Below are 23,506 nucleotides of genomic sequence, written 5' to 3'. Positions count from 1 at the left end.
TGACTTTTCTCCATGATGGAGAAAGAACCTTGGCCTTGCAACCGGTGTGTGAATAAGAGCGACAAAGCAGATATTCCAAACGTTTACAGTAAAAGTACCAAAAGCATTAAGCCCTCTTTATCGAGATGTACAGTATGTGTCCTCTTTGGCTTATACATACAGTCTGTACATTTCAGGAGGCTGGCTGGCATGTGCTCAAGGTCCCTTGGTAGTCCAAACACTCCTCAATAGTGTACACTAGAGAGGGGTGGGGGGTTTGGGAGGCATTCCGGAACTGACTGATCCGTCTGAGAATTTGAAAGAGTCAATGAATTTGTAAAAAAAAAAAAAAGCAGCTGTTTTACAAGTCATGTTAACCTCTAGCGATATCATGACCCACTCATAACTATTAATTAAATGACAGTGGTCATTGTTTGGGAGTTGTGATATGTCTAGCAACCAATGCTATTGATTTGATTCAGGGTGAGACATGTATTAGACTGTGGGCAGACAGTAAAAGCAGTAAATGACATGTTTGTAATGAAAGGTACAATGGAGAGGGCATCGCTGGAAGCGCTGCACTGTGAAGAAACAAACATTAACAGTATTGAAAGGCACATTCCTGGGCTCATTATTTTTGTCTGAGAGAAATGGAAATAGGTAAGGGAGAGAGCCATCACAATGCCAAAGTTCTGCTTAGGCAAAGTGGAGTGTGTTAGCTGTATGTTTATCTTGTGGGTCCTACATTGCTATGAATTTTGTATATTTTCTGTTTTCTGGTTATGTGTATGCCTGGATGAATAAGTGTGTGCGTGCATGTGTGCGTACGTATATATGTGTGTACACCACAACCAGCTGAGTGCTCTCCCTGGTGTCTCCCTACAGCTGAGAGCTCATGCTGTGGATCTGAACGGTAACCAGGTAGAGAGCCCCATCGACATTGTGATCAATGTGATTGACATGAACGACAACCGGCCAGAGTTCATTCATCAGATCTGGAACGGCTCCGTCCCTGAGGGCTCCAAACCAGGTAGGAGCCCAGACGAACCTTCCAGCCTCTGGCCCACTGTGTCACTAGACTATTACTACATCAAACGGCATTGATGAATCACACGGGGTAATCATTTTGTTCATTTGGCTGTGGTTCGATATGGATAAGATCTCTGTCAACAGCAAGTATTCTCTTGTGGAAGTCCTTTGTCAACATTTCAGACGAAGCCAAAGCTTTTATTTGGGCTATGTTTCGACTGTGCTCCATGTTAGTCAACGGATCCTTCTAGTATGGAAGTAACGTTAGTGTAATGACTGTCTTAGGTAGATTAAATGCAGTACTGAAATAAAACAAGGTTATACCTTTTTAAAAGTTAAATCCCCTATTTGCATCTTCTGTCTCTTTTGTCATTCCTCAGGGACCTTTGTTATGACGGTAACGTCTGTTGACAAAGACGACCCCAAAACAGCCAATGGGATGCTGCGCTACAAGATCGGATCCCAGAATCCCGAGAGCCCGACATCCAACATGTTCACCATTAACAACAAGACAGGAGACATCATTACCGTCGCAGCTGGCCTGGACAGAGAGGTACGCAATACAACAGTTTGTGTGCGTGTGCGCGTGCGCGTGCTCGCTTATTAAACCCCATTGGAGTAGCATTGAAGTTACAGTCCCATCATCACATTCATTCGTATGTGCTCCTCCTTCACTGCTCGGCATTCCTCTAACTCGTATACATCAAGATATCTTTTCCTTTGTTTACCTAAATGAGCTGTAGATAGCAGACGAACAGTTTTGAGTTGTTTTTGCTGCTGATAATGTTTAGTGTGTCTCAAAACTAATGAAGTTAGCTAAGTATGCCCCATTACCATTTTGCCAACGAAGACCAGAAATTGACTCATCACCCTCTTCGGAATTATTTACTCTAACATGGAGGCAATATGCATCATTGAGCAGCTAAATGTTTTTCTCCTCGTTGCTGTTAATGGTAACACTCCTATTTAATTGCATGACCATGGACTTGCTTTTACTGGAAGGAAGGAGAGGAAAAATAACGGAAATAAATATATAAAGTCAAAGGGAAAAAACAAAGCCAATTGCTGCAATTCTTGCCAGGGCAATCTGGATAGTTGGCCCACTCAATCAAGTTTGCCCCAGGGCTGCTGTTATATATACGGCATTTGCCACCATGAAAGTAATTTGCCCGATTCTCATTACCTAGCAACTGTTCCGTCGCCTGAGTAGCTTTTAATGTGAAGGGAGTCATTTGTTACAGTGGGATTACCCATCGTGCACCATAATGCTACACAGAGTGGAAGTGCTGCACTCCCACAGCAAGCTGACTTCTAGAGTTCCTTTCTCTCTCCACAGGGAATTGATGTAGACTTGATCATTGTGAGAATAACTAGGATTCCTCGTTGGGGTTTATGTAAGACCCCATTTCTACTGTACACAAGGCTCAAGGCTTTACCTTTATTTATTGTATGTGTTGTATGTGGAGGACGAGGGCTGCAGTAGGTATCTCAGAGAGGGGGGAGTGAGGCCTAAGAGGGTTTTATAAATAAGCATCAGCCAGAGGGTCTTGCGACGGATATACAGAGATGACCTGTTTACAGAGAAGTATAAAGTGCAGCGATATGTCCTATAAGGAGCATTGGTGGCAAATCTGATGGCCGAATGGTAAAGAACATCTAGCCACTCGAGAGCACCCTTACCTGTCGATCAATAAATTACGTCGCCGTAATCTAGCATGGGTAGGATGGTTAGTTTGGCAGCTGGGGTGAAAGATGAGCGATTCCAATAGAGGAAACCTTAGATTGCAGCTTTGATATGTGCTGAGAGAAGGACAGTGTAACGTCTAGCCATACTCCAAAGTATTGTATGAGGTGACTACCTCTAGCTCTAAACCCTCAGAGGTAGTAATCACACTGGTGGGGAGAGGAGCATTATTCTTACCAAACCACATGACATTTGTTTTGGAGGTGTTCAGAACAAGGTTAAGGCCAGAGGAAGCTTGTTGGACACTAAGAAAGTTTTGTTGTAGAGTATAAGACTGTGTCATATGCATATACATGGATAAGAGAGTGTCCTACTGCCTGAGCTATGTTGTTGATGTAAATTGAGAAGAGCGTGGGGCCTAGGATCGAGACTTGGGGTACTCCCTTGGTGACAGGCAGTGGCCGAGACAGCAGATGTTCTGACTTTATACACTGCACTCTTTGAGAGAGGTAGTTCGCAAACCTGCCAAAGACACCCTCAGAGACACCAATACTCCTTAGCCGGCCCACAATAATGGAATGTTCTACCATATCAAAAGGTTTGGCTAAGTCCTATAAGGTTGCAGTGACACAGCCATAACATGAGCGGAAATCAGATTGCATACCAGATAGAATACTATAGACATCAAGAAAGCCAGTCAGTTGATTATTGACAAGTTTTTACAACACTTTTGTTAAACAGAGCTAAATAGAAATGGGCCTATAACAGTGTTGTCCATGATATAGAGAGTGGATTCTTTTTCAACATGTATGTTTTTCTTCTTTTCTTTTCATGCAGAAAGTGCCTCAGTACACGTTGATCATCCAGGCCACAGACATGGAGGGCAACCCCATGTACGGCCTGTCCAACACTGCCACGGCCGTTATCAGGGTGACAGACATCAACGACAACCCACCAGAGTTCACTGCCGAGATGGTAAGAAAGAACATAGCTTCACATCTATGCATTACACCACACTGTGTGATTCACTCTGTTCCCAGTCATAGCATTGTAAAGAACCAGGCAGAGCATGTTGTGTCTCAACCCATGACGGGCACAACAACAAAAAACTCAGATGACGTACAACATGTACTAAATAAATAAATACATCGCAGTTTATGTGTTTTTAGATCATTTACGTTAAATTTAGCATTTTTATTCCCAATTTTGTCCTGAGAAATTATAAAATAGTTGTACAACCCTGTGTATACGTTTTTAAAATGATATCAAACTCAAGCGTTTATCTTTTCCAGTGATGAAGGACTGGATGTCTCATGATAGGGTGGGATATGCAAACCGGTTACATTTTGAGCACATCTATTGCCTAAATGTTTTGGCATTCAGTTCCAAAAAGTTACTTTCTGACCACTTCTACTATGGGCAAATATGTATAGAAAGGTGTGTTCAAATCAAAAGGGGTGCGTTCAAAAAGTGACTGAAATCAAATGGAACAACCCACATGTAAGTACTGACACTGTGAGTACATCAGGCAGGCAGAGAGAGCAGAGCAGAGACAGGTGCTTGATGTATTTGTTACCGATACATTGGCCCTTGTGTAATGTAATGGTATTGTTTTTCTATCAGGCAGAGATGGCGATGATAACATGATAAATTGCTGTGGACATTTATTTACTTGAAATTGGGTGTTGGGTGTGTAGAGCTGGAGCACGGAGCCTGTGTTTTTCGCTGGCGCAGCAGTATGTGTAACTGCTCTCTGTCCCATCCTCCATCTTTTATTCATGTAGTTCTTTGGAGAGGTGCCTGAGAACCGGGTGAATGTCATCGTGGCCAACCTGACGGTGACGGACAAAGACCAGCCCAACACGCTAGCGTGGAAGGCCGTCTACAAGATCACTGGAGGTGACCCCACTGGCAGGTTCTCCGTGCCAACCGACCCCACCACTAACGAGGGCTTGGTAACTGTCGTCAAGGTGAGACAGACTGCAACACCCTCAGACTTAATCCATTACCCCAATCCCCTTCCCTCCACTCCCGTATCTCCCAGGGGAGCCACTTTTAATAGCTAATTGTATTTTATTATTTAATTTTTTAAAAACTTTTATTTAACTAGGCAAGTCAGTTAAGAACAAATTCTTATTTACAATGACGGCCTACCAAAAGGCCTCCCGTGGGGACAGGGGCTGGGATTAAAAATACAATTAAAATATAGGACAAAACACACATCACGACAAGAGAGACACAACAACACTACATAAAGAGAGACCTAAGACAACAACATATAATAGCAGCAACACATGAAAACACAGCATGGTAGCAACACAACATGACAACAACATGGTAGCAACACAACATGGTAGCAGCACAAAACATGGTACAAACATTATTGGGCAAAGACAACAGCACAAAGGGCAAGAAGGTAGAGGTAACAATACATCACGCAAAGCAGCCACAACTGTCAGTAAGAGAGTGTCCATGACTGAGTCTTTGTATGAAGAGATGGAGATAAAACGGTCCTGTTTGAGTGTTTTTTGCAGCTCGTTCCAGTCGCTAGCTGCAGCGAACTGAAAAGAGGAGCGACCCAGGGATGTGTGTGCTTTGGAGACCTTTAACAGACTGTGACTGGCTAAGACTCAGCTCTTTAAAAAAAAGTTTATTACGGTCTTGTATCTTTGTAAGCTGAGTGTTGTCTTTAGTTGACAGAACAGAGGTGCATACCATGTGTTTAATTCAATTCCACCGCGTGTGTAAAGTCAGTGAATAATAATTTCTCAGCAGTAGTAGTACTGTCACGCCCTGACCATAGTAAGCTGTTTTTTCTCTGTGTTGGTTGGGGCGTGATAGTGTCTAGGATGGGTCATCTAGGGTTTTTTGTATGTCTATGTTGGCCTGATATGGTTCCCAATCAGAGACAGCTGTTTATCGTTGTCTCTGATTGGGGATCATATTTAGGTAGCCATTTCCCTTTTGTGTTTGTGGGATCTTGACTATGTTTAGTTGCCTGTCTGCACTATTTTGTATAGCTTCATGGTTCGTTTGGTTGTTCGTTTGGTCGGCATTCATTTATTAAAGATTAATGTACGCCTACCACACTGCACCTTGGTCTCACTCATACGACGATCGTGACAAGTACAACTAACTACAGTAGACCCTAGCTGACTTCTTCTGGGATCTTTGCCTCATTGCATTAGAAGAAGAAGAGTGCTTTATTGACAAAAAAAGAACAGAATATATACTTTATTTATCCCTTCCCTTACAGTCCATGGAGCATACTTACATACTTTTGCGTTTCCTCCCTCCAGCCAATCGATTATGAGATCAGTAGGACGTACATGTTGACGGTGGTAGCGGTGAACGAGGTGTCTCTTGCCCGGGGCATCTACTCCCCTCGCCAGTCCACAGCCACGGTCTCCATCAGGGTCATTGACGTCAACGAGAGTCCCTACTTCGACCCCAACCCCAAACTCATCAAACTGGAGGAGGGGATGTTAGCAGAATCCACACTGACCACCTTCACTGCACAAGACCCTGATAGATTCATGCAGCAAAGCATTAGGTAATAATGATACTAAATAGCTGTATTCATACAGAGCTTTTCATGCAGTTTCTTCAATCACTGACTGTCAATAAAAACACTCCCATTCTCAGTAAGATATGTATCTTTCTTTTGTTGAGCATTCACCACCTTTAGCCTTGAATGTATGAGTCTGCATAAAATTAAATAATGATAAAAAACCTAGCTTGTAAGGTTTGAATGAACGTCTTTACGTATCTTCTTTAAATCTTTGTCCTCAGATACACCAGGCTCTCAGACCCAGCCAACTGGCTGAGAATTGACGCTAACACTGGGCGCATCACAACCATCGCCGTCCTGGACCGCGAGTCGCCCTACGTGAAGGACAACATGTACAGCGCCACCTTCTTGGCCTCTGACAATGGTACTTAGCCTAGCCACCAGGCTCTAATATCTGCTTCCAGCTGTATAGCCAAATAGACGAGGGGAATATTGTTTTTAGCAGGCAAAAATCTCACACACAGCTGCCTTTTTCAAGGTTAAAATTGTGCCAGACACCAATGTAGCAACCGCCACCCTGTTGAAAGTTAATGTTTCAGAGCGAGCACAGGCCTAGCAGCCACACTGTGGACGTGTTCACCTCTCTCCTCTCTCCTTCCCTGACTGGATTTACCTCTGTTCAGGTTTAGCCTGTTCCACAGAGCACAGCATAGGCCAATAGGCTTAGAAACTCTCTCAATAAAGAGGTTTCTCAGCATTAATAGGTCAGGATTAGATGAGTGGCTCATTTGAGCGTGGCTTGAATGGCAAAAAAGCCTCTTAGCCCCATGAATACATAGAGGGGCTGAGGCTCTGGGTCTCCCGGGCTAAGGCAGCGACAGTGTGCTCTTCTCTGTCTGTCTGCTTTAGTATTCTCACCCTGTGGCCTCCCCCTTCGTCAGGAATACACACTCTCTTCAGATAACGCACTCTCACACACACTGCGCCCCCCTCCATTCCCCAAACGTTGCGCTATATCCCCCACCCTCGCCCGTGGAGAGAGAGAGGAGCTCTGCTCCTCAGATCAGTATGCAGTCTGGAGGTGTCCTGTCCCTGCAGACTGGCTGCTGCTGGTCCTCTCTGCCTTACTTTTACACCAAGAACCAGGTTCAGGATAAGGATGTTATGTATTACCAAACATTCAGCGAGACATCATGCATTAAGATAACTTCAATGGTATACTTCCCCTTATCGTTATTATGTATCATGTAAAATCTATATTCTAAGATGTTTGTGCGTGTGACATTGTGTGTGCATCCTTCCCTGTCTGTGTGTGTTGTCCCGTCCAGGCGTCCCACCAGCGAGCGGTACGGGTACCCTGCAGATCTCCCTGCTGGACATCAACGACAACGCGCCCCACGTCTACCCCCAGGAGACTGAGATGTGCAAGAAACCCGAGCCTAACGGCATCAACATCACAGCGCTGGACGGAGACCTCAACCCCAACGCCGGACCCTTCGCGTTCGAGCTGGCCAACAGGCCCTCAGACGTCAGAAGAAACTGGACCATCACACGGCTCAGTGGTAAGACACAACAACAACAATAACAAACAATCAAACAAACAAAAACACTGTAGATCAGGGCTATTCAATATATCGGGGCTTCTAGGTCGGCAATACTGCTGGGTCACCAGGTGACCATTCTGGCCAATAGCTGACATTCATCAATCAACTTCCAGTGTTTTACAACCGCCAGAGAGAATGGAGAACCACCAGTAGTCCTGGTCATTTGGATGGTGATAAATAACACTATAGGTTTGGCACTGGCTTAGGGGCAGTACAGTATGGGCATCATGCCCATGAGGTTTCTGGCTCTCCATAGGGCCAAGAGCAGTGACCGACACTCTTAGAAAAAAGGTCCTATCTAGAACCTAAAAGGGTTCTTTCCACAGAGGGTTCTACCTGGAACCAAAAAGGGTTATCATATGGGGACAGCCGAAGAACCATTTTGGAACCCTTTTTTTCTACGAGCGTATGACAATAGACAATGCTCTGTGTGCGTGCCTCACGAGGCCTATGTTAAGACACTATATTATAAAATAGATTAGTAACAGGCCTTTGCTTGATCAAGCAGCTCACTAATTGATTATGCTAATTATACAAACAAAATATTGGAGGAATTACTCATTTGTTGTGCGTTGATAGCGAATAGATGTGAGTGTAAACCGCAGTAAATGAATAACTATCTTAATAGGATAACAGCCATATATGGATTATAGAATCTGGGGGGGTTTAGCCTAAGCGGCATTATCAAAAAGGTCTTCAGTGGGTTTATAAGCTCAAAATCTAAATCCTGACCATATTTTGAATTAGATATGCTGACACAATTTCCAGGTATTGGAATTCATGCTGTTCAAAAGTATGTGGACACTCCTTAAAATTCGTGGATTCGGCTATTTCCGCAACACACCTATTACTGACAGGTGTATAAAATCGAGCACACAGCCATGCAATCTCTATAGACAAACATTGGCAGTAGAATGGCCCGTACTGAGGAGCTCAGTGACTTTCAACGTGGCACAGTCATAGGATGCCACTTTTCCAACAAGTCAGTTTGTCAAATTTCTGCACTGCTACAGCTACCCCTGTCAACTGTAAGTGCTTTTATTGTGAAGTGGAAACGTCTAGGAGCAACAATGGCTCAGCCGCAAAGTGGTAGGCCACATAAGCTCACAGAACGGGACCTCCAAGTGCTGAAGCGTGTAGTGCGTAAAAATCGTCTGTCCTTGGTTGCAACACTCACTAAAAAGTTCCAAACTGCCACTGGAAGCAACGTCAGCACAAGAACTGTTCCTCGGGAGCTTCATGAAATCTGTTTTCATGGCTGAGCAGCCACACACAAGCCTAAGATAATCATGCAGAATGACAAGCGTCGGCTGGAGTGGTATAATGCTCACCACCACTGGACTCTGGAACAGTGGAAATGCGTTCTCTGTAGTGATGAATCCTGCTTCACCATCTGGCAGTCCGACAGACAAATCTAAGTTTGGCGGATGCCAAGAGAACGCTACCTGCCTGAATGCATAGTGCCAACTGTAAAGTTTGGTGGAGGAGGAATAATGGTCTGGGGCTGTTCATGGTTTGGGCTAGACCCTTAGTTCCAGTGAAGGGAAATCTTAACGCTACAGCATACAATGACATTCTAGATGATTCTGTGCTTCCAACCTTGTGGCAACAGTTTGGGGAAGGCCCTTTCCTGTTTCAGCATGATAATGCGCCCATGCACAAAGCGAGGTCCATACAGAAATGGTATGTAGAGATCGGTGTGGAAGAACTTGACTAGCCTGCACAGAGCCCTGACCTAAACCCCATTGAACACCTTTGGGACAAATTGGATTGTCGACTGCAAGCCAGGCCTAATCGGCCAACATTAGTGCCCAACACCACTAATGCGCTTGTGGCTGGATGGAAGCAAGTCCCCACAGCAATGTTACCACGTCTATTAGAAAGCCTTCCCAGAAGAGTGGAGGCATATTGGCTAACTCCATATTAATGCCCATGATTTTGGAACGAAATGTTCGACATGCAGGTGTCCACATACTACTGGCCAGGTAGTGTATTTATTTTCCCAATAGTTACACTCTGGAACATTTTAAGTAGAGTGTTGTTTTGTTTTATTTAGGGATTAGTAATTGAGTTTCTTATTTATCTTTCTTCTTTCACTTTCCCTTCCTTCACATCTATTTCCCTCCCTCCCTCTCCCCCTTCTCTCCTTCTCCCCCGTTTCCCAGGTGATTATGCCCAGTTGAGCCTGAAGATTGGCTTCCTGGAAAGCGGCATCTACGAGATCCCCATCATCATCACTGACTCTGGCAACCTGCCCATGTCCAACACATCCTACCTGCGGGTCAAGGTGTGCCAGTGTGACCACAACGGGGACTGCACCGACCAGCAGCACATCATCGCCGCAGGGCTGGGCACGGGCGCCATCATCGCTATCCTGCTCTGCATCATCATCCTCCTCAGTGAGTGCAACCCTGCCCTCTCGCATGCTCGCGCGTGCACACACTCTCACAGTCACACACACAAACACACACACACACCAGTGTCCCCACCACCCCACCTGCCACACACAGACAAGATCAAATGCCATCCCTTGCCATCCCCAAACACTGCCACAGGAATTATGGAGGGAGCTAAACATCATGCCCAAGAGACACCAGTAGATTATTTCAGGATTACCCAAAAGATAGCCCTGATCAGGCTCGAGGCAAGCTCTAAATTCTGGATTGGATTACATGTGTATGCAAAATATGTCAGTTATTATGTTTTGTAATATGGGATCTCTCTCAATCACGCTTTCCCTCCCTCCCTCCTTCTGTAGTTCTGGTGTTGTTGTTTGTGGTATGGATGAAGCGTCGTGATAAGGAGCGTCAGGCCAAGCAGCTTCTCATTGACCCAGAGGACGACGTCAGAGACAACATCCTGAAGTACGATGAGGAGGGAGGTGGAGAGGAGGACCAGGTGGAGTAACACACATGCGCAGACAGACACACACACATACACATTGAAACACAAACTCACATACACACAGACACACACACACACGAGACATCCTCAGTTAAACTGTACACAGAAAACCACAGTTCTTATAATGAACTTCAGTTAATTCAAGGGAATCATTTTGTAAATGGCTGTTAACATCTTCCACAAATGGAGTGTGTTCATGCCACGGGTCCATTCTGTGAGGGACTCCACACACTGGCCTAGGTAGTGTAGACTAGAGATGAGTGTGGGGGGGGGTAGCAGTCTTCAGTCCTAAATTGGCTTCGGAGGCTAGTAATTGCAGGGATAATGTGATTTGGAGACATACATCTGCTACTGTGTAATAATTAAGCTCCATCTAAAGGTAATGATATGACTGGGAAGCCATTACACATCTGCCAGAGATTGGGCAGGAGAGAGACACGCACACATGCACAGTGATTTCTGAAGACACTGTGATATAACGCTCCTCAAAGACTGTAGAAGCGGGGGGGTAACTGAATTCAGATTTATCGAAGGAAAACAAGCTTCCATTTTGAAGGAGGAGGGCTGGACGTCAGAAGGAAATGGTCTTGTCTTTGGAATCTGGAAGTCAGTCAGTCGGTGGTGTGTGTTGGGTAAAAATTGAACCAGACTGTCCCAGTGATGTGGACTATATAATGCCTCACCTCTGTTCTCCCTATCTCTCCCGCTGTGGAGGAAATTGAAGTGTCAGACCATTGGCCACTCTGTGCTCTCTGAGTATTTTATTTTAGTTTCTGACTGCCATTGCCTGGGTTTTTATTAGTCCGTGGGGCACTCATTCTACCAAGAGGAGACAGCTGATCAGCCCCTTTCTCACTGGCTGTGTGGGAAGTGAAGAATAATGTGGTGTGGAAAGAATATCCAATTCCAGAAACTTCTGTGGAAGTTAAAGTTTTGTAACTTGATGGAGAAACTACATTGTAATGAGTGTTTTCTAGCCCTGCCTGTTCATCAATGCAGTCGCAAACTGAAGCACGTCTTTGCCAACATTTTCAAAGGGCCACAGAGGAAAGCTGTATATGATATCGTTTTACCAAATACAGATGGAAATGCTTATTTTTCAAGGCCACACAAACAAAATAGCTTAAAGATACTTCCTTTCGTTCAGCCCAGTTATTAAATTACCAACAGACTATTTTGTCTTGACAGAACAAACCTGTGTATGCAACCACAGCAGGTGTCCTAATTCCTCATTCAGTTGTGAAAAGAAAAAAAAGAGTCTCACTCTAGGAGGGAGGGCACGGAATCAGTCAATAGGTGCAGACCAGGGCCATCGTCAGTCAATCTTTTGCCTCAAGCAGAATATTTAAAAAATATTTGAAGTGAAAATATGGCCTAACAAATTCCTCCCCTTACGTGAGGAGTTTGTGTATCTGATATTGTTTACTGTCCAGCTTTACCCGTTGTAGGATCAAGTGGAGGCCTTTGCTTTGGAATGTCCAGCCACAATGTGGGTGATTCAATGTGTTGTCCGGGCGTGGCAGGGGAAATTATATGTCAGTGTGTTGGTGCTTGGAGCTGTAATGTGTGAAGAATGGTGCCCTTGAGTGCTTAGCGTGTCGTCATTATCCAGTTGTGGCTACGTGACTTTAATGATATGCTGCAGTTCTCTGTCACTAAGCTCTGACCTCTGGGATGACCCTGTGGTAGGTCCTAGAAGGGTCACAGGGTGGTGGGCTGGGAGGAGGGAGGTGGGCTGGAGGGGACACATGGCATCCTGCTCTGGGATGTATGATGGCCATTGTCCCCTTCCAGACAGACCCTTTCAGTCAACCGGAGGGGACATGGGGATTTTATTTTTACACGCACTGTCAATCTGTCTGTTTAGATTATCCATTTGTTTATTTCCAGATTAACATGATACATGTGTAGGCCTATGTTCCACAAGGAATACAAAGGCCTAAATTAGATACATGTGTTCATATGAACACCGTCATTTTTTTGGAGTAGGGAGTGTCTGGACTGGAGTGTCTGGACTGGCGTGTCTGGACTGGAGTGTCAACATGTGTAGTTGTGTTTGTGTTTCGATTCATATGTTTGTATTTTAGTCATCTACAGTATGTATTTATTTGTCCATCTTTAGACATGCATACTCACTCAGGATTTGTGTGTGTGAGCTTAGTTATATGCATAGTTATATGTGCAAGCGAGCAGGGACAATATTGAAGGGGGATATTAGAGATGGATGGATTACTGAAAATGTGCTAAAGAGGGACACTCCGTCATTCACGCTTATTAAGCACACAACTATTCTCCCATGGCATTCCCTCCATCATATCCTCTCTGATAACATATCAGTCCACCTCCTCACTGCTGTCTTCTCATCCACATCACAACGCACCATGGCCCTCCAAATCTCTTTCTCTCTCATTCTTGTTCTTGTTCTCTCCATCTCTCCATCTCTCTGTTTCTCTCTCTCTCTCCATTTCTTTCTCTCTCTCAATTTCTGTCTACAGCTCTGTCCACTCCTTCTCTCTCCTCCTGTGACACTGCACAAACCAAACGGCGAGCCAGTCAGGTTGCCTTGGCAATGTTAATAGGATTAGTAATGGCTTATGCATATCCGCCATTCCGTGTCTGGGGCCTGATTAGAGCAGAACAGTTTCCTGCACACTCTTCCAGAAGAACACTGCTCTATTGCAAGTGGGTTGAAGACTGATGCTCGGTTCCTTAGCCTTGACCCCGAAGCTGGATATTGTTAAATGCAGCTAACTGTCCAAGTGGTAATACTTCAACCAACAGTCTAAAGTCCACCCATTGATAGGATTTGTAGCACTGATGAAGCAGGGTAGTAACAGTAACAACAATATACAGTTATGTAGACACTGCCACCCCACTCATATATATATATATATTGGTCGAGGTAGGAAGTTCTGGCCATGTGTGTATTGGTCTAGGTAGGGAGTTCTGCCCATGGCTCCCGAATGGAAATGCGGTCTAAGGCACTGCATCTCAGTAGCTAGAGGTGTCACGGCAGACCCTGGTTCGATTCCAGGCTGTTTCACAATTGGCTGTGATTGGGCGGTGCACAATTGTTCTAGCATCGTCTGGATTAGGGTTTGGCAGGGGTAGACCGTCATTGTAAATATGAATTTGTTCTTAACTGACTTGCCTAGTTAAATACTTCTTTATGTGTGTATTGGTCTAGGTAGGGAGCTCTGCCCATGTGTGTATTGGTCTAGGTAGGGAGTTCTGCCCATGTGTGTATGGATCAGGGTCTAGGTCTTGGTGGGGGGTTATGTCGAGCTCCTCTCCCCAGCTCTGTGTGGATCTCCACTTGTCTCTGGCTTCTTGCTGACTCCCATCTGTCCCTCCTCTCCCCCTCCCCTCCAGGATTATGACCTGAGCCAGCTTCAGCAGCCCGACACGATAGAGCCGGACACCATCAAGCCCGTGGGAATCCGGCGTATGGACGAGAGGCCGCTGCACCCTGAGCCCCAGTACCCCATAAGGTCAGCAGCCCCGCACCCCGGGGACATCGGAGACTTCATCAACGAGGTAAACAAATAAACCATAAACAAACACACTAATCTTCTCACGGTTAAACATCTGCATCCAGAATAATGCCACAGGAGAGGGCTTCCCCTGTCAAAGTCCATTTTCAATGTCATTCTCTAAATCAGGAATATTTAGAGAATGATTTCATAAACACTAAAGGTCATGGTTAGGGGTAGAGGTATAATTATTTAATTTAATGAAGTGAATACTTCAAAATAAAGGAAAGCAGTTGAAGTAGATGATGCAGGCTTCACATTTGAAGGTTTATTTAGCTAATCTCTCTCCCTGTACTCATGCAAGTATTGATTGAAACAGAACAGACGCATGCAGACATGAAAGGTTAATGGGAAATTAATTTCATGAATTAATTTTCCCTTTTGCATTTACAACTGCCTGTATAGTGTTTCCTTAGGGACAGATCTAAATTTACTTGGGGGGTGGTCCAAAATAGGGGAGGGTTGTAAATATATTTTTTTGATTTTGTGTGTTTTTTTATTGGGCACAGGAGAGGGTGGTGCGTTTTTTCCCTGATTTACATTCGCTGTTCTGCTTGTATTTTCCCTGTGAACAATGGCTTTACTTACTTTTGATATTACCCTAATAAAGTTTAGAAACGTTTGTGAAGGTTTGGTATGGTGTGGCTATTACTAAGCTTTAGCTGCTGCAGGCCTATGATATGAAGGCAGTGTGCCCCGGACCTCCAACTGACTCCGACAGTTGAACTTGAGGTGAGGAAGACTGTTTCAGGCCTACCAAAGTTACTCCTATAATCTAACAATATAATGCTTATCTTTATACAAAATATTATGATAGAAAATTGAACAGGAGGGCTTCTTAAAGAAAGAGAGCCGGAGCTTTCTGTGAGAGCCGGAATTCTTACTGGTTGGTAGGTGATCAAATACTTATGTCATGCAATAAAATGCAAATTAATTACTTAAAAATCATACAATGTGATTTTCTGGATTTTTTTTTGATTCCGTCTTTCACAGTTGAAGTGTACCTATGATAAAAATTACAGACCTCTACATGCTTTGTAAGTAGGAAAACCTGCAAAATCGGCAGTATCTCAAATACTTGTTCTCCCCACTGTATATATATACTGTATAAATATAGACTACCGGTCAAAAGTTTCAGAACACCAACTCATTCAAGGGTTTTTCTTTATTTTGACTATTTTCTACATTGTAGGATAATATTAAAGGTATCAAAACTATGAAATAACACATATGGAATCATGTAGTAACCACAAAAGTATTTTAAAAATCTAAATAGATTTTAGATTTTTCAAAGTAGCCACCCTTTGCCTTGATGACAGCTTTGCACACTCTTGGTATTATCTCAACTAGCTTCACCTGGAATGCTTTTCCAACAGTCTTGAAGGAGTTCCCACATATGCTGAGCACTTGTTGGCTGCTTTTCCTTCACTCTGCGGTCCAACTCATTCCAAACCAAACCATCTCAATTGGTTTGAGGTCGGGTGATTGTGGAGGCCAGGTCATCTGATGCAGCACTCCATCACTCTCCTTATTGGTCAAATAGCCCTTACACAGCCTGGAAGTGTGTTGGGTCATTGTCCTGTTGAAAAACAAATGATAGTCCCACTAAGTGCAAACCAGATGGGATGGCATATCGCTGCAGAATGCTGTGGAAGCCATGCTGGTTCAGTGTGCCTTGAATTCTAAATAAATCACAGACGGTGTTTATTTATGTCGCTGGCTATACTAGGTTGGATCTGAATGCATAAAACTTCTCAAATGTCCCTGTCATGTTGTCCAGCACCAAATTCTCCAAAAGGAAACTCTGAAATGCCATATTGTTTTTATGGGGATATTAGAATATTTGCAATCTGTCACCAATTGGATGGAAACCTAGCTATATACACCCCAAAGACTCAAGTGCGCTAGTCCAGTGAATGTAATTGTAAATGTATTTATGTAAAAAAAAAAAAAAGGACCACAATGGAAATAATTCCCCAACTTTATTGTGCAATCCTGGTCACTTTAAAAGTCTTTGAATATACAGTTGAAGTCGGAAGGTTACATACACCTTAGCCAAATACATTTAAACTCAGTTTTTCGCAATTCCTGACAATTAATCCTAGTAAAAAATCCCTATATTAGGTCAGTTAGGATCACCACTTTATTTTAAGAATGTGAAATGTCAGAATAATAGTAGAGAGAATGATTTCTTTCAGTTTTTATTTCTTTCAACACATTCCCAGTGGGCCAGAAATGTACATACACTGAATTAGTATATTTGGTAGCATTGCCTTTAAATTGTTTAACTTGGGTCAAACGTTTCAGGTAGCCTTCCATAAGCTTCCCACAATAAGTTGAGTGAATTTTGGCCCATTCCTCCTGACAGAGCTGGTGTAACTGAGTCAGGTTTGTAGGCCTCCTTGCTCGCACACGCTTTTTCAGGTCTGCCCACAAATTTTCTATGGGATTGAGGTCAGGGCGTTGTGATGGCCACTCAAATACCTTAACTTTAATGTCCTTAAGCCATTTTGTCACAACTTTGGAAGTATGCTTGGGGTCATTGTCCAAATGGAAGACCCATTTGTGACCAAGCTTTAACTTCCTGACTCATGTCTTGAGATGTTGCTTCAATATATCCACATAATTTTCCTACCTATGATGCCATCTATTTTGTGAAGTGCACCAGTCCCTCCTGCAGCAAAGCACCCCCACAACATGATGCTGCCACCAACGTGCTTCACGGTTGGGATAGTGTTCTTTGGCTTGCAAGCCTCCCCCTTTTTTCTCCAAACATAACAATGGTCATTATGGCCAAACAGTTCTATTTTTGTATCATCAGACCAGAGGACATTTCTCCAAGAAGTACGATCTTTGTCCCCATGTGCATTTGCAAACCGTAGTCTGGCTTTTTTATGGTGCTTTTGGAGCAGTGGCTTCTTCCTTGCTGAGCGGCCTTTCAGGTTATGTCGATATAGGACTCGTTTTACTGTGGATATAGATACTTTTGTACCTGTTTCCTCCAGCATCTTCACAAGGTCCTTTGCTGTTGTTCTGGGATTGATTTGTCTCTAGGAGACAGAGTGCGTCTCCTTCCTGAGCGGTATGACGGCTGCGTGTTCCCATGGTGTTTATACTTGCGTACTATTGTTTGTACAGATGAAGGTGGTACCTACAGGCGTTTGGAAATTGCTCCCAAAGATGAACCAGATTTGTGGAGGTTTTTTCTCTGACGTCTTGGCTGATTTATTTAGATTTTTACATGATGTCAAGCAAAGAGGCACTGAGTTTGAAGGTAAGCCTTGAAATACATCCACAGGTACACCTCCAATTGACTCAAATGATGTCAGTTAGCCTGTCAGAAGCTTCTAAAGCCATGACATAATTTTCTGGAATTTTCCAAGCTGTTTAAAGGCAAAGTCAGCTTAGTATATGTAAACTTCTGACCCACTGGAATTGTGATACAGTGAATTATAAGTGAAATAATCTGTCTGTAAACAATTGTTGGAAAAATTACTTGTGTCATGCACAAAGTAAATGTCCTACCCGACTTGCCAAAACGATAGTTTGTTAAAACGAAATTTGTGGAGTGGTTGAAAAACGAGTTTTAATGACTCCAACCTAAGTGTATGTAAACTTCCGACTTCAACTGTATGTATTTTTTTCACTGACAAATAAAATCAATCAACCAATCCAAACTGTGATGAATGGAAAAAGACATCTGTTACAAAACACCAAAAGTTTCATGACATTCGGAGATTGTCAAGACTTCGATACTCGGTAAGCCTACAAGGTAGGAAGGGATGTATTTTCTGTTTGTCAAGATTGACATAGTCTATTTATTGTGGTGTTGACAATGCAAACCATTATATTGAAGTGCCCGATGTCGGTATGCTTTGTCTATTGGTTGTGTGGTGCATTGGCACAGAAACCTGTTGGTGGAAAATTTGTTGCATATATTTTATATAATTTTAAATATGGCATCAAAATGTTCAAAATCTGACTTCGCCCTAGCTGATCAATGTCTGCAGCCGGCTCTGATCGTGGTGTAATGAAACAGGCAGGGAGATTGAGCTTGTCTCAGATGGTCGGCGAACCCTCAACCTTCTGGCCCATAGCCCTGTGTGACATTGACTGTGCCACAAAAACATGCTTAAGTGGCAAAGTCTATATCCACGTTTATAAACACAGGGTCGCTACAGTTATTGTTATTTGTGGTCGTAAACATAATTTTGAGTTAATTCTATGAGGGGGGAGGGTGTTCAATTTATTTTACAATACAAGGGGAGGATCATGTGAACATATTTGTTACGTTGGGGGGGTGCATTTTATTTTATGACACCTTGATTTGGACTAGCCACTCCGCCCCAAGTAAATTTGGATCTGTCCCTTATGGAAATTGTCCACGAATAGGAGATAATCGCTTTTTTGGTTCTCTGACAAAAATACAGTATTTATAATGTGTCCAATTTAAGTGAACTAAATCCACACATGTAATTATAATATTATTCACTTGGAGATAATTATGTTTCTCTTAGCTGTGCAGAAGAATCGGATGGGGTAATAGTTTTAGACGTCTCTCTGTAGAGATCTAGTGGGATGAGACAGAGAACAGCACATTGCCTTTTCCATAGAGGTGCCCTGTTCTGTTCCTTCATGGCCTCGCTTGCCTCAGGGCACCATTGACTCCAGTGTTGAAGGGTGGATGTAAAATGAAAAGAACGGTCATGTATTTTTCACCAGCTCCAACAGACAAGACTTTCACTGTATCCAAAATGGAGTTCTCTCTTTCTCTGTCTCCCCCTGTTTTTGGCCTATTCCCATGTTTTTAGATTAGAACTCTGCTACTCGTGCTATTTCTCTCCCACTCCTCCTCCCTCGCTCTCTCAGAAAATTCCTGAAAACACTTAATGCTCTTGTCAGCTCAATTTATATTGAGTGAGTTTGAGTGTTTTGTCCAGTGCGTAAAAAAACGGCAATACTTATTGGAGCAGAGACAGGTCTGCTGTTTTATGTATTATTTCTGTACAAGGACAGCAGGATGTTGTGGGCCAGAGCATCCTGACCCAGACATCCACATTACAGGCAGCACATGTCAGCCTGTTTCCCATCACATACACATGCACACTCACACTCACACTCATACGCACACACACAAACACACACAGGTGGTCCTCGTAGATTCTATCTACTGCCCCCTGCTGGCAGCTGGTTTATGCCTTGTCTTCATTGGGGTTGGAATCTGACCTGGTTGCTCAGGGAGAAGGGGTGGAGGGGGGTGGGGGTGGGGTGATGTGTCTGGGCTCAAAGTCTGGAGTGCACACACAACCCCATGCCCACAGAGCCTTTGGCAGTTAATACAAAAATGGGTAGGTAAGCATAGGTCTCAAATCCGCCCAAGAATTTAGCCTCTCAGAGTGGCCAAACAATAGCCTATTATCCAGCTTTTAGTCTGTTCCCACTCCGGGAGGTAATGTTTGGGAAATCAGCCTCACCTTATATAACCTTTTGTTGGCCACAGGTACTGGGCAAAAAGTTCACACAGATTAAAGATTCAAATAAAGTGTTATTGGGGGGAAAGTTTTTCAAGTCAACATTTCCACACTTTGTTACACTCTGAACCCCCATATTCACAGTGACAATACTACAGTTTGTTTCTAATCAGGGGAAATAAACAGAGAAACTTACGCCGCAAATCTCTGAATAGGATGTTATTACATTCAATACGAGACCTGTTTTGTGAGCAGTGGATCAGAGGGTGAAGTCAGGGGAGGACAGGGCAGCACAATGTTTTCTTAAGATGGACGATAGTCTCTCTCACACATTGGATGACTCAGTTTTAATGTCATTAGGAGGGCGAAGCTCTGTGATTGGCTAACCTTGTCACACTCCCAGTGGAGTGGTGGTTGTGCCGGATGGGGCTCTATCCATCAGAGCAGTGATGGCTGTAATTGTAATGAACAATCCATCTGTCATATTTCCCACCAAATTATCAGCGCCACAGCCCTGAGCAAACATTTAACAAAGGCTAAGAAGTGGAAAATAATCACTAAGCATCTGGGCACTTTGTTTCAATCTATCCTTTTTTTGAGAGAGAGAGAGAGAACTACAAAATGGAGTTCAAATAAATCTCTGACATGTTTCCAATGAGCCTAGTGGCTCGTTTGTTTCTTCGTGTTGTGCTCTGTTTCTTTTCATTCAGTTCTTATTTGTTAGATGTTCTCACTCGCAATGAGAAGATGTTGAATTCGGAACTGGGCCCTATGCTCTTCATGGCCAAAGCACATCTCCTGTGCTAGATTAGCAATCCATCAAGTCTCTAGAGTACCGTTAAGGAATGGGCTTGGAAATCAATAGCAATCCATAAGGACCTCTCACACTGCTACGAGAGCTTCTGGGAATGTTAAGCACAATCTTCAAAATGGAACACCCCCACCATTGCACCCCACACTCTGAAACACACACACACTAATGGAACATACACACACACACACACACACACACACACACACACACACACACACACACACACACACACACACACACACACACACACACACACACACACACACACACACACACACACACACACACACACAAACAAATACAATGTTGCTCAGCACTTCCCCAGGGCTCATTCCTAGTTTTGGGGAGCAATACTTGAACACACGAAATGGAGTGGGCATGTAGTACTGTACCAGGGTCCAGAGTGTGGTGGTGATAGCTGGCATATTGTCAGTGCCACTACAGCAATCTCCTCCTCTCAGCCCTCCAAGCCCCTCAGGCAGCGCCCGTGGACATTGGAGTGATGGAGGTTTGAGGAGGGGGAGGGCCAGGCTAAGTCATCAGTGAGCTGAGGCATTTGGTCAGGCGGTCATGCTAAATCTCAGCTTTTGATAAAGTCCTGGATAATCCTGCATGCCAAAAATATCAGGGAGAATCAAAGGCAAAATGCTTCGCTGCAGACGGACACTCAGTGGGAAATTAGAGCCGGTCTTAATCCATGAAAAGGACCTGATTTCCTAAACATGTAGAAGGGAGGAAAATATTAGGAAATGCTAGCCTGTTAATATTAGCCTATTTAGGTGGCAGTATGGGATAAGAACATGTCTGTGAATGTGAATGGTGTCTGGTAGCTATTGTCAGGCAGGGTTTGGTCATGTTGGACTGGCTGGAATCTCCTCACTCATCTAACTGTATTTTTTTAATTTCCTTCCGTCCATCCAGGGACTTAAGGCAGCAGACAACGACCCCACAGCCCCGCCCTACGACTCCCTGCTGGTGTTCGACTATGAAGGCAGTGGCTCCACAGCCGGCTCCCTAAGCTCCCTCAACTCCTCCAGCAGCGGAGGGGACCAGGACTACGATTACCTCAACGATTGGGGCCCTCGCTTCAGAAAACTCGCAGACATGTACGGAGGGAGCGACGACTAGGACACAGGATGTGCAAGACCTAAAAAAACAAGATGACAAAGAATGGTGAACCCAGGAAAAGAGAAAATATATTTTGTTTTCCTCTCAATGGATGTGGACAGCTTCTGATTACCGATATTCCCCTGAAAAAGTGGTGACAGGAACAATGACAGAAAAGTTCAAAAAAATGTTAACATAATTCAGAAATATTTTCAAAAAACAACCAATCTAGGCTTATTGTTGTAGTCTACGCATACATATGCTTGTTGAAGGCTTAGGCATACGATGAAGTGCAGTCCAGTTTTGGAGAAGGGGAGGGAACATTGGTGAACTGTCACTGTTTGGATCGTTGATATTGAGCGCGCTCAGTTACACTTGAATTTCACAGTACAGAAGCACTGGGATATAATGTGCCTTTTTGTACATTTTTTGGGATCTGAATGATTAGTTTTATGTTCAAGGCTTTAATGGTACTGACTTTTGGAGTGATTTCAAAACATAAGAAAGTATGTTAAACTATGGTATGCTTCTACATGCTTTTTTTGGTTACACAATACAGCTGTTTGTTGAACAAGGATTATTTAAGTGAATTACAAAGATGAATAACTTAGATGATGAAGGATCCTTTATTAGCTTGGATGGGGAGAATCAACTGAGAACAGCACTGTACAGTACTCTAGAAATGTAGAATGTTTTCACACAAAAAATTAAACTTATTCAGCTGGTTGCAAATAAAGGGAGTCGTAGGTAATACTTTTGTAGCAGAATATGTTTGTTTTCCTTTATTTCTGAAGTGGTGTAGTATTTTATAAAAACAACAACTGTTTATTTTGTTCTAATCCGTATACACTTCATTTGCCTTAGTCATCATCTGGTACGTTCAACTTTTACTTCACAGTAAAGAAAATATGTGTACATATATTGTTTTCTTCTTCTGTAGTCTATGAAGAAGTGCAAAAAGTTCTGAACTTGTAAATGTATAATTTGGACGACAAATTAATGTTTTTGCATGTTTTTATCTTTTCACGACAACAAGAATTATGAAAAAAGTTATTTACAAAATGTATTTACAAAGCAAAAAAATTAAAACCGTGTGACATTAAATGTGTAGAAGTTAAGTCTTTTGTATAAAATGAGGAAAAACAGCAAAAAATAATAATAAAAAAATTGCAATCTTGTCAGCACAACTGTTTGAATTTGTACCAAAAAGGGGGTGGCTGGGATGTTGTGGCACCATTGGCACTAATTACTGAATCAGCTTTAAGACTGGAAAAGTTTTTTGTCTCAAGCTTTGTGGATAATCGTATGTACTGGAAAACAAATTACACATCTCTGACCTACCAACCATCCGAATAAAATGCCAATTTTGGAGCTAACGACTGTCTCTTTATTCATTTGTTTATTCCTCCAACTCAGCATTGTTTCTCAGTTCTAATTGGATTATGAATTACATAACCTATTGTACAAGACAAAACATTTTGATTGTAAATTTTTTGTTTTACCAAGAGGAGGAATATATATTTCATGCTTAATTTCATTTCAATTTGTTGTAAATGTTTGTTTACAGTAAATACGAGTAGCCGTGCATGAGTGTACTTGAGTGAACTTGAGTTTTCTGTTTGAAATATAGAGATGCAATATCTAGAATAGCCAATATGCACTCAGTGGCCAGATTATTAGTTACTCCCATCTAGTACCGGGTCGGACCCCCCTTTGCCTCCAAAACAGCCCAAATTCTTTGGGGCATGGATTTTACAAGGTGTCGGAAACGTTGCACAGGGATGTTGGTCCATGCTGATGCGATTATTGACCGATGCTGCAGATTGACAGGCAAAACATTCATGCTGCGACCACAGCCCATTCCATCTCA

At 43.2% G+C, this 23,506-nt stretch overlaps 1 protein-coding gene across 1 annotated transcript in view; it reads left to right on the top strand.

The window, feature by feature from the left end:
• The window catches only part of LOC139560333 (cadherin-2-like), an 89,570-nt gene extending 66,558 nt beyond the window's left edge, over window positions 1–23,012 (top strand). Inside the window, exons 6-16 of the mRNA XM_071376997.1 lie at window positions 865–1,009; window positions 1,389–1,561; window positions 3,530–3,667; window positions 4,477–4,662; window positions 5,992–6,245; window positions 6,485–6,627; window positions 7,532–7,765; window positions 9,973–10,206; window positions 10,566–10,705; window positions 14,084–14,248; window positions 21,451–23,012. Of these exons, the coding sequence (XP_071233098.1) occupies window positions 865–1,009; window positions 1,389–1,561; window positions 3,530–3,667; window positions 4,477–4,662; window positions 5,992–6,245; window positions 6,485–6,627; window positions 7,532–7,765; window positions 9,973–10,206; window positions 10,566–10,705; window positions 14,084–14,248; window positions 21,451–21,657 (2,019 nt within the window). The 3' untranslated portion in view covers window positions 21,658–23,012. The remainder of the gene's footprint in view (window positions 1–864; window positions 1,010–1,388; window positions 1,562–3,529; window positions 3,668–4,476; window positions 4,663–5,991; window positions 6,246–6,484; window positions 6,628–7,531; window positions 7,766–9,972; window positions 10,207–10,565; window positions 10,706–14,083; window positions 14,249–21,450) is intronic.
• Window positions 23,013–23,506: the final 494 nt, after the last annotated feature.

This window comes from Salvelinus alpinus, chromosome 30 (assembly GCF_045679555.1).
Source record: "Salvelinus alpinus chromosome 30, SLU_Salpinus.1, whole genome shotgun sequence".
Classification (NCBI taxonomy): Eukaryota; Metazoa; Chordata; class Actinopteri; order Salmoniformes; family Salmonidae; genus Salvelinus; species Salvelinus alpinus.
Note: the sequence above shows the minus strand (reverse complement) of the source record. Positions and strands in the feature narration are given on the sequence as shown.